Below are 10,990 nucleotides of genomic sequence, written 5' to 3'. Positions count from 1 at the left end.
TGTCAGGGGGAAGGTAAGAAAGACATTTATGTGCTGGGAAACATTTGAGGCTGGGGGTTTCAGGAGACTGAACAAGGTGGGGGCCAGGAAGCAGCTTACTGAACAGGCTAGAAATAGTTGATTTTTAAATCCAACATTCCCCACTTCTTTTTATGATCCTGAGGAATCATCCTCAGGTGGTCCTTTTAAAGATTGGTGTTGGCACATGCTGTATTTGGGGTGGGGATTGTCTGGTAATACTGGCGCAGGAACATAAGCTGAACGGAGCCAATTCGTTCTTTTACAGAGGCTAACACTAGTCGGCTAAGAATAAGGGGTCCGAAGGTTAAAAGTAGAGTGAGAAGGACTAAGGGTCCTAGGAGGGTGGTTATCAAAGAAGTGAGCCAGGGGGAGCACTGGAACAGCTGCTCATACCAAGATGCCTGAGCTTCCTGCTCCATCCTCCTCCTAGCAATGTCCTCTCGGAGTTTGGCCATAGATTCCTTGACAATGCCGGTGTGGTCGGCGTAAAAGCAACATTCCTCCCCCAAGGTGGCACAGAGACCCCCTTGTTGGAGGAAGAGGAGATCAAGCCCACGGCCCTGCTGGAGCACAACCTCTGAGAGGGAGGACAGGGACTTCTCCAAGTGGGTGATAGAGTTCTCAATTCGGGCCAGATCCTCATTTACTACAGCTCGTAAGGCAGCAAGGCTCTGGTGATGCTGAGTGAGAGAGGCTATGCCAGTCCCAACACTGGCCAAATCTAAGAGCGTGGCTAACGTAATGGCAGTAACGGGTTCCCTGCGGGTTCTAGGGGATGGGCGGTTTTGGGGATCCCAGTACCTGACCATGTCTTCCCCCGTGTGGTATAAGACTCGTGGGACAACCATTACCAGAAGGCACATTTCACCAGTTGCTTGCAGGTTAGTAAAGGACACACAGGGTGTAAGGCCGGAGGAAGTACAGAGCCAAAGGGCGCCCAACGGGGGAATGAGGAATTTGAAGGATGTAGGGAGAGATATCTGGGTGCAGAGGTGGGAGTGGGTGGCTGACATCCGGCCTATGCACCGCCCAGTGCCCAACACAGAGTCCATAGTGAGCTCATTTTTCCATTCATCCCAGTGACACTTGGGAGGGCTATCCTGAGAGGACCTATTAAAGGAAGCGTTGAGTGCAATGGCATCATAATAAGGGGGTCGGATCCGCAAACAAAGCCAACAATCCGAGGTCATATTAGGGAATGTCTGATTGAGGGAATTATAGGAAGCATTAAGTAGAGGCATAAGGGGGCTCTCTAAGTTTGGGGCTAGACCAGGGGTAGTGGGCTGCGGGAGGGAAGGAGGAGGGGCCTTGGCCCGCCCCTCTGGGAGCCTTGGGTCTGAAGTCAGCTTAGGAGCAGGGGGTTGTGTAGGGGGTAATGGCCAAGGTAGATTGGGTTTGAGAACCAAGTTAGGACCTACAGAGTCAGCCTTGACTTGGACCAGTTCTTTCTTAATTAAAAACAGCCCCCCAGGGTCATTCCCGCTCTGAACCATGCGGAAACCCCAGGTACGTCCAAAGATCCAGGCGTTGTCAGAGGGGGTCAAGACAGTCAACTTAAGTTGTTGGCAGTCACCTCCAACCTCATCTGCCCCGCCGATGTGCATGATTATCCGGCGAGGCTCACAGCCGGGCGGGCTCCAAGTGAGACTGAGGTGTGGGTCCAAAGTAGGGGGTGTCCATCCTGTGGCCTGGGTTTCACAGCCCCAATGGGAGCAGTAAAAGTGTCCAGGGGAGTTACAATATGATTTTCCCGGATTTGAGGAGGGACAAAGATAGTAGTCCTTCAGTTGGAAACTCTTCTTCCCGTAAGGATTAAGGGTGAGCTCGCATGTATTGGGGAGAATTATAAGTTGGCAAGGGTAAAAGAAGAAGGTGGGGGGTCCGGTAACTACTTGGGTGGATACAATCATGGCTCGGTCCCAACTGAAAAGGGTCCATTTCCAAGGTTGATGTGGGTTGGAGGGCTGTTTCTGGGGTAGGTGACCATCCACAACCGACAAAAGGCAAAAAAGGTAAAGGTATGGGGCTGGTGAGAGGGGAAGAAGGTGGGGGTAGGGAACTGACTCTAAGAGGGACATCAGATTTTTAGTTAGGCGCATGAGTTTCCCCTCCTCTTTTGAGGAGATGAATCTTGAGGGGGTTCGTAGGGTGTCTGCAGGCTTGCCACTGGGGTTCTGACTGCTCAGGAGGGTCTGCTCGGCGAACGTGTGTGTGGTGGATCCAAGGTCCAACGCCGTCAACCTTTAAAGCAGAGGGGGTGACAAAGAGGGTGACATACGGACCTTTCCAGCGGGGCTGGAGGATGGCACGCTGATGCTGCTTAACCCACACCCAATCTCCAGGTACGAAGTCATGTGGGGGAAGGGGAGGGGGTTGGAAGAATTCCCTGAGCCTGGGTCACAGATCACGGTGGGCCTCTGCAAGCCCCAGGAGCATAGCTCAGAATTCCTCCGGCCCTTGAGGCTTGGTGGGCATCTGGGGCACCTGGGGAAGGATAGGGGGAAGAGAGCCGTACAGGACCTCAAAAGGGGTAAGGTGATGTGGGCCAGGAGTATTCCTGGCCTGGAAGAGGGCTAAAGGAAGGAGGGTCACCCAGTCTACGCCAGTCTCGAGGGCCAATTTGGATAATATCTCCTTAATTGTTCTATTCATCCTCTCTACCTGGCCAGAACTCTGGGGGTTATACTCACCATGTAATTTCCAATCCACCCCCAGGGCGGATGTAAGTTCCTGAAGGACCTTGCTCACAAAAGCAGGTCCATTGTCAGAACCAATGGTTACTGGGAACCCAAATCGAGGAATGATTTCTTCCATCAGTTTCTTAGCTACCACCTGGGCCGTTTCAGCTTTGGTTGGAAATGCCTCTGGCCACCCTGAAAAGGTGTCCACAAATACTAGCAGGTAGCGGTACCCATACCTCCCGGGCTTTACTTCAGTGAAATCAACCTCCCAAGATTGGCAGGGCCGCTTGCCTCTTACTCGATGTTCTTGATGTTTATTGGGTTTCCCTGACCTCATTAGTTGGCAAGCCCAGCAAGCAGCTACAAGTTGTTTTAAGTAGGTTCCCCGGCCTGGGAACTTTAGTTGTCCCTTATCAAGAAGCTGGGCAAGTTTCTTTTCCCCCAGATGAGAAAGGTGATGTAAATGAGCACAGAGCAGCGGTCCCAGGGCCTCGGGAAGGATTCTGTTGCCTTTCGGGTCCCTGTACCACAGACCATCTTTAATCCCTCGATGCCGTGTCACCCAGTCTAGGTCTTGTTTCGAGTATTGGGGATCCTCAGATGGAGGGGGTGGTATGATCATGGGCAGGGTAAGGAGGGGTGCATGGAAGGCAGCTTCTCGTGCAGCCTGGTCAGCAGCTCGATTTCCCTGTGCCTCCAAAGAGTCCCTTTTTTGGTGGCCAGGGATGTGGACCACAGCTACTGCCTTGGGTCGCCAGACTGCAGAAAGGAGAGCTTGGATTTCTTCTGGGTATTTAACCTCCTTACCTCCTGCGGTGAGAAATCCTCTTTCCCTGTAGATAGGTGCGTGGACATGCAAGGTAGCGAAGGCATACCAGCTGTCTGTGTACACCGTCAGTTGCTTCCCTTCAGCTTTTTCAAGGGCAGTTTGTAGGGCAACCAACTCTGCTCTCTGGGCTGAGGTTCCCTCGGGGAGTGCTGCTGCCCAGATGAGGTTTCCCGATGCATCCACCACTGCTGCCCCTGCCCGTCGTTTCCCGTCCTGGATGAGGCTACTCCCATCAGTAAACCAGACTAGTTCTGCGTTGAGGAGTGGGGTATCCTTGAGATCTGGTCGGGCCATCACTTTTTCAGCTAGAATCTCCTGGCAATCATGTAGGGGTTGGTCTGGTGGGGGGTCAGGTAGCAGGGTTGCAGGGTTCAGGGCAGATGTTACATGGAAGGAGATTTGGGAGGCATTTAACAACAAGCCCTGATAGTGAGTGAGGCGGGTGTTAGACATCCATCGACTAGGTGGTTGTTTAAGGATGCCCTCAACGGCGTGAGGAGTGGTTATTTGAAGGGCCTGCCCATACATGAGCTTGTCGGCGTCTCAGACTAATAAGGCCACAGCAGCTATGATGCGCAGGCAGGGGGACCACCCTAATGCCACAGGGTCTAGTCTTTTGGACAGATAAGCTACTGGCCTATCCCAAGGCCCTAGTTGTTGGGTCAGCACCCACTTAGCTACTCCCTTCTTTTCATCCACAAATAGCTGAAAGGGCTTCTCAGGGTCTGGTAGGGCTAGGGCAGGGGCGGTTAGCATTGCCTGTTTGAGTCTCTGAAAGGCATTGTCCATGGCAGGTGACCAAGCCCAGTCTGCCTTTTCTCTAGAGCCCTCATATAGAGGCCGGGCAATCTCTGCAAACCCGGGGATCCAGAGGCGGCAGTACCCCACTGACCCTAGGAATTCCCACACCTGCTGGGGCCCCTTTGGTGGAGGAAGGCACAAGACAGTGTCTTTCATGGCCTGAGTCAGCCACCGTTGCCCCCCTCGGAGCTTATATCCTAGGTAGGTGACCTGGGCTATACAGGCCTTCTTAGCACTCAGCCTATAACCGAGGTGGCCTAGAGTCTCTAGTAGGCCATGGGTAGCGGTTTCACAAGCCACTTGGGTGGGTGCAGCAAGTAAGAAGTCATCTACATATTGGAGGAGGGTAACGAGGGGGTAACTGGCGAAACTCCTGTAAGTCCAAGGCAAAGGTCTAGTTGAAGATTGTAGGGGCATTTTTGTACCCCTGGGGCAACCGAGTCCACGTTAGTTAGCCCGTTGTTTGTGCCAGTTCATCATGCCACTCAAAGGCGAACAAGGGCTGGCTAATGGGGGCTAATGGCAAGGTGAAGAAGGCATCCTTTAAATCGAGGGTGGTGTAGCAGCTGAGGTCGGGTGGTAGTGAGCTTAACAGGGTGTATGGGTTAGGCACAGTGGGGTGGATGTCCTCCACACGCACATTCACTTCCCTCAAATCTTGTACAGGGTGGAAGTCCTGCCCTCCAGGTTTGCGAACAGGTAGGAGGGGAGTGTTCCATGGGGACCGGCAGGGGGCCAGAATACCTGCTTCCCGGAGCCGGGTGATGTGTGGGGCAATCCCCCTTCTGGCTTCCAAGGACATGGGATACTGCTTGACCCTTATTGGAGTCGCCCCCGGTTTAAGTGCCACAATGATGGGGGGTTGCTGAACCGCCAGACCCACACCCGAAATCTCGGCCCATACCTCAGGTACTTTGTCCATCCAGAGGTGGATGTGGTCAGGGACTTCCATTGGGGCTGGGTCCGCATGGAGACGATGCTCATCATGGAGTGATAGAGTCAAAACATGTAGAGGTGACCCTTGATCATCTGTGACTGAGACCCCAGAATTTGAGAAATGGATGTGGACCCCTGCTTTGTGCAGGAGGTCCCGTCCTAGGAGAGGGGCCGGGCAATCAGGGATGACAAGAAAGGAATGGGTGACTTGATGACGACTGAGGTCTACCTGGCGGCCAGTAGTCCAATTATATCTTTTGGTACTGGTGGCACCCTGTACCCAACTGGCTTTAGAAGAGACTGCCCCAATTGGTTTTGTTAAAACTGAAAACTGAGCACCTGTATCAACCATAAAGTTCATCGGTTTCCCCTCCACCTTCAGGGTTACCCAGGACTCTGGGAGGGGGTGAGAGTCCCATCCTCTTCAATCCTCCTCCCTCTCATTAGCACAGAGAACTTTAGGGCATTGGTCATGGTGCAGGTGGTGGAGAGAGTTAGGATTGGGAGGTGCCCAGGAGCCTGCACCTGCAAGGCTAGGGCGAGGGGTTTTGCTCTTGGGCTTCTCTGGACACTCCCGTTTCCAGTGGCCTTCCTTGTCACATTGGAAGCAACGTGAACGGGCCCCCTGACTACTGGGGACTTCCTTCTGCAGTTGCTGGGACAGACCAGCCACTAGGATCTTAGCTAGGTCTTTCTGATTCTTTCTGTCCTGCCTGGCTTTGTACTCCCGATTCTCTTGGTGCTGCCTGGTTTTGTACTCCTGCTCCTCCTGGTGTAGGCACTCTGCCCTTTCCTCAGGAGTTTCTTGGGTGTTAAACACTCGCTCAGCCACCTTGAGGAGGTCACTTATAGATTGCTCTCCTAGGTTGTCTATCTTTTGGAGCTTTCGGCGAATATCAGGGGCAGATTGGTTGACAAAGGAGAGTAGGACAGCTGCCCAGCTGGTCTCTGTCAGGGGGTCCATAGGAGTGTATAGGTGAAAGGCATCCTGGAGCCGCTCCAAGAAGGCAGTGGGGCTCTTGTCAGGCTGTTGTCTAACTAAATATACCTTAGCCAAATTAATTGGCTTGCGAGCCGCAGCGCGGAGACCGGCTATGAGAACCTGGCGATAGACCCGTAGGTGTTCCCTACCTTCTTGTTGCTCAAAGTCCCGGGGGGGGGGGCAAGTGGAGGGAAAGGCCGCCTCTATGAGGTGGGGCTGGGTCGTGGGGAGTCCATCTATCCCAGGAACATGTCTGTGAGCCTCGTGGAGGATTCGTTCACATTCTTCCGTGGTGAAGAGTACCTGTAACAACTGCTGACAATCATCCCAAGTGGGATGGTGTGTGAACAAAACAGATTCCAATAGGGCAATGAGTTTTTGGGGTTCCTCTGAGAAAGGAGGGTTTTGAGACTTCCAATTGTAAAGGTCACTGGATGAAAATGGCCAGTATTGATAGCTACGGGGTCCCCCTTGGACCACAGGCCCCACCGTCCAGACCGGGAATACCAGAACTGGATCCCCCGTGGTCAGTTCAGGTGGTTCTGGGGTCCCCTGCTTGCCTTAGCTCCTGGTGCTAAGGGCTGGGGGAGGCACACCTCTAGATGCCCCTCCTGGCTGAGGCACTGCCCCAGCCATCTCTTCTAGCTGAGGGTAACAGTGGGGCATATGGGGGTGGGAGAGGTGTTGGAATCTTGGGGGGTTCGGAAGAGGATTCTTGAAAAACAGGGGGAATAGAGGACTTTGGCTTGGACCTGGAGGATGAGTCCTCAGTTTCCCCTCTTTTCGCACTGAGTGTAAGGGTCCCGACAGTCCCCCCTGCTGGCTGGGTGTCTGTTGGTGGGGAATCCCAATCAGTCTGAACAAAATCTTGGAGCCAAGGAGGTGGATCAAGGACCAGGTCTTGCCAGGTTAAGATGTAGGGGACCTGGTCTAGGTGTCCCTGAGGTCCAGGATCAAGGACCTTAGCTTTAATTTTTGAAATGACCCCTAAGTTGAGTGTGCCGTCCCGTGGCCACCCGAGCCCAAATGAGGGCCACTCAGAGTTACAAAATGTGATCAGTTTCCCTTTCTTTACAGAGACAGACAGATTGTGGGCCAGGGCCTTAAGTCCGGGAACTTGGTAACCATAAGAGAAAGAGGGGTAGATTTGCTTTGGCCCATTGTGACTTCCAAGAGAAAAGGCAAAAGGAGGCCACAAAGGACAAGAGACAACAAAAAAGCAACAAAACAGTTATGTAATGGGGAAGACAACCAAGACAAACACAAGACAAACGTGCGCATGCTCACACTCACTTGCCTGGGGAAGCCCAGACCAGTCCCGAACAATTGATGTGGGGATCGTGCCAATTGATGTGGGGACTGGACCTCAGTCCTCTCTCTCCTCCCAACCTCCAGTGCGTCCACTGGCACTTTACTCGGGAACCTCAAAAACCTCCCGTCTTGGGGACTCGAATCCCAAGAAAATCCGGGAACCTTAAATCACCCGGATGGACCGCAAAGACAGGACTCGAACCTTTTGCTTTGTGGTCCTGTGAAGCCTCAAACCTCACCAGTTCCAAAAGTAATTCTAATGGGAGTAGCGAGGTTCAATGGTCTACGTGGCCTGTCAGTCACACTCAGCACTTGCTCCTGGGGTTTCCGACCTTTGCCCTCACGGGTCAAAAGGAACTGCATAGTCCCCCAGTCTTCGATCAGAAACAGGTAGAAGGGGTGCCCTTGTCAGGTAAGCTTGGCTTAGGTTCCTCTGTATAATCCCCGGAGCGGTGGGGCAAGCCGAACCACTTAGCTATATGCTTACCAAGGCACCACCTTCCCCATCAGTTCAATCACACAGTCACACGCTAGGGCACCACCTCCTCACACAATGTACTGACACACAGCGCCCACTGCCAGGGGCAGCCACAATTATAATCGCTTCCCAACTCTTCCAGCCTGTCCTCTCGCGAGATCCAGAAACCGCGGAATTTGGTTGGACCACACTCAGAAACAGGTGAGGCGATTAACGGAATCCCCGAAATTGGGCTTGCCCGGGCTTGATAATAGGTCGTCCTGTATAATCCGCAGGCATGGTAATCTCGACGACTTAATCATATGCCCTGATCTTTACCTTGTCCTCCCATAAAGGTGCACACACACACACACACCACACTCCCACACTCCCACACTCACCACATACACAGGCCACCCAGTCCCAGATCTCCTTACCCCTTGGCTCTTCTGGCAGTGGATCCTCTCCTGGCCATGAGGGAAGATGAGCCCCCAAATGTTGGACCCAGATTCTGGAGTCCTTCCCAGGTTCGGTCGTGGCAGGAAACACACTGACAATGCAATAAGCAAGAAGAGGCCTGTTTATTTGGCTAGCCACAGCTAGGGTCAGTAAGCAGAAAGCCTTCCACAGTTACTGACCCCGTGGTTTCTTCAGGCAAGGGTTTATATAGGAATATTGGGGAGGGGGTTTGGAACAGACGTCATCAAGGAAAGGTATTAGGAAACATCTGGAAAGCATCACAAGGGGTTCAGGGATAGGGAATCTGGTTGCCATCCATCAAGGGAGGACAGGGTCAGGGGGTCAGGAGCCATTCATCAAGGGGGAACAGGGTCAGGGGTCAGGAAGCATCTGGCAACCATCCATCAAGGGGAGTCAGGGTCAGGGGTCAGGAAACATCTGGCAACTGTCCATCAAGGGGAGATAAGGAAGACAGTTATGTTTTGGGAACTATTTGGCCTGGAGGTTAATTTTAGGCTTGTCAGGGGGAAGGTAAGAAAGACATTTATGTGCTGGGAAACATTTGAGGCTGGGGGTTTCAGGAGACTGAACAAGGTGGGGGCCAGGAAGCAGCTTACTGAACAGGCTAGAAATAGTTGATTTTTAAATCCAACATTAGTAGTATCAATTTTAAGAGAGAAGAGGAACAAGGGTTAGGCAATCGAGATTAAATGACTTGCCCAGGGTCACTCAGCAAGAAAATATCTGAGGGCAGATTTGATTCTAGGTCCTTCCAACTCTAGGCCTGGAATTATTGTGCCAGGCATCTACTGTGTTACCTAGCTGTTCCAATCAACAATATTTATTGAGTACCATCATGTGTTAGGCACTGTGCCAGTAACCATAAAGGCTGTAATTGGTTCCTCATTGATTAATTTCCATCCTGTCCCTAGCCCAGGGGATGAGATCACAGGAGAAGGGTCACAGAGAGACAATGTGTTAAAAGCGATGCAAAGAGATGTTGACACTCTGATATTCCTTTGCAGAATGTGAAGATGTTTGCCTGAAGGAATTGGAAGGCTGTCATTGCCTATCAGAAAACTGGCCACATCCCTGAGGATGGTCAAGGTGGGAACCAGGAGTATGATCCCTAAATCTATTCTAGAGAACAGGAAAGTGAAGAAAGGATTTTTCCTTTTCTCCCCTTCGTGGAGTTCCTGTGAACTTCTCCTTAGGCATGATAGAACTTTCTGCTGGGCTCCTTGTAGAGTGCTGAAGCCACCTTTCCTCAGAATGTTTAATGAGTCATTAATTCATTTAACAGCTCCTAGATCAGATATTCCTATTAAGCAACTACTGTTCTGGAACTGATCTGTGGCAATATTACAGATGAGAAGTCCTAAATCTTCCAAGCTTTTGAAGTTTGCAAGGTCTTTCTCGGGTTATTTAAGGAGGAGGAGTGGACACAGGCTCTCTCCTCCTCACCAAATAATCCTCCTTAAAGACTTGACTGGCATTATTCCTTCCACTGGACTGACCACAAGTGGAATGCCCTATTCTGAACTAGGTTGCTGTGTTGATCCCAAGCCCCATAAAGTCATAATCACCTTTTCAAGTAATCAAGTCACCTTGTTTCATGTACTGTCTGGCACATTTGTTACAGCAACGTGGAGCATTTGTAAAGGAATATTTGCCTCAGAAAGTATAATTGCAAATATGCAAAAATACTTTTTCCAATACAAGAGGCATCTTTCCCCTCCCTTCCTCCCTTTTGGCACCCCTTTAATCTCTGCAGAGGGAAGAGGATTAGGCCCATATTTTAGTTTGGTTCCCATAGAGCACAATCCCAGTTCCAAGTATGTGTTCTAGACCCAGGCATCCTGGCTTCTCCGGGCTTCCATGCCAGGCTGACTGGCTGAAACATAACACCTGCAGTTCTGGCTCTGAGGTCTCCATGGCTCAAACTACCTGTCAGGGAATATCACTTCTGACACCTGAAACTGGGACAAAAACCACAGAACAGAAACAAATGTCTCTATACCCATTCCTCAGAGCCAAGGTAGTAGGGACGAAAGCAGGGGAAGGCAAGTTTCTCTTTTCTTATCAGTTCACTTCATGGCCAGGCTGAGCATAGCAGATAGGAGCCACAGAAAGCAGCCAAAAAAAGAGAGCAGAAAAAGAGAGAGATCAGTTCAATTTTACCAGTTTTAAAGATGAAGACTGCCAGTCAAGGAGGCTATCTTCATCCACTTGATAGGAGGAAAAGCAGACTCCATCCTAGACAAATTGAGTATGTTCAAAATCCTAAAATGATAGGGTATCCAGATGGCTCAGTAGATAGAATGCAGCGTCTGATGTCCAGAAGACCTGAGAGGTCCTGAGTTCAACTGCAGCTTCAGATGCTTTCTGGATGTGTGACCTTGAGCAAATCACTTGATTCCCATTGCCTAACCCTTACTATTCTTCTGCTTTGGAACCAATGCTTAGTTTTGGTGCTAAGACTGAAGGTAAGGGTTAAAAAAAACTCCTGAGGC

At 51.3% G+C, this 10,990-nt stretch overlaps 1 protein-coding gene across 1 annotated transcript; it reads right to left on the bottom strand.

Annotated features, from left to right (window-relative positions):
- Positions 1 to 2,106: 2,106 nt before the first annotated feature.
- On the bottom strand, positions 2,107 to 7,924 carry LOC123233220. Its single transcript, XM_044659370.1, is given in 3 exon segments — positions 2,107 to 4,696; positions 4,698 to 6,762; positions 7,849 to 7,924. Coding segments are annotated over 3 exon segments (4,731 nt in total).
- Between the last annotated feature and the right edge of the window lie 3,066 nt (positions 7,925 to 10,990).

The sequence above is a fragment of the Gracilinanus agilis genome, chromosome 2 (assembly GCF_016433145.1).
Source record: "Gracilinanus agilis isolate LMUSP501 chromosome 2, AgileGrace, whole genome shotgun sequence".
Lineage (NCBI taxonomy): Eukaryota > Metazoa > Chordata > Mammalia > Didelphimorphia > Didelphidae > Gracilinanus > Gracilinanus agilis.
The sequence above is the reverse complement of the archived record's forward strand: the minus strand, read 5'-3'. Positions and strand labels throughout refer to the sequence as shown.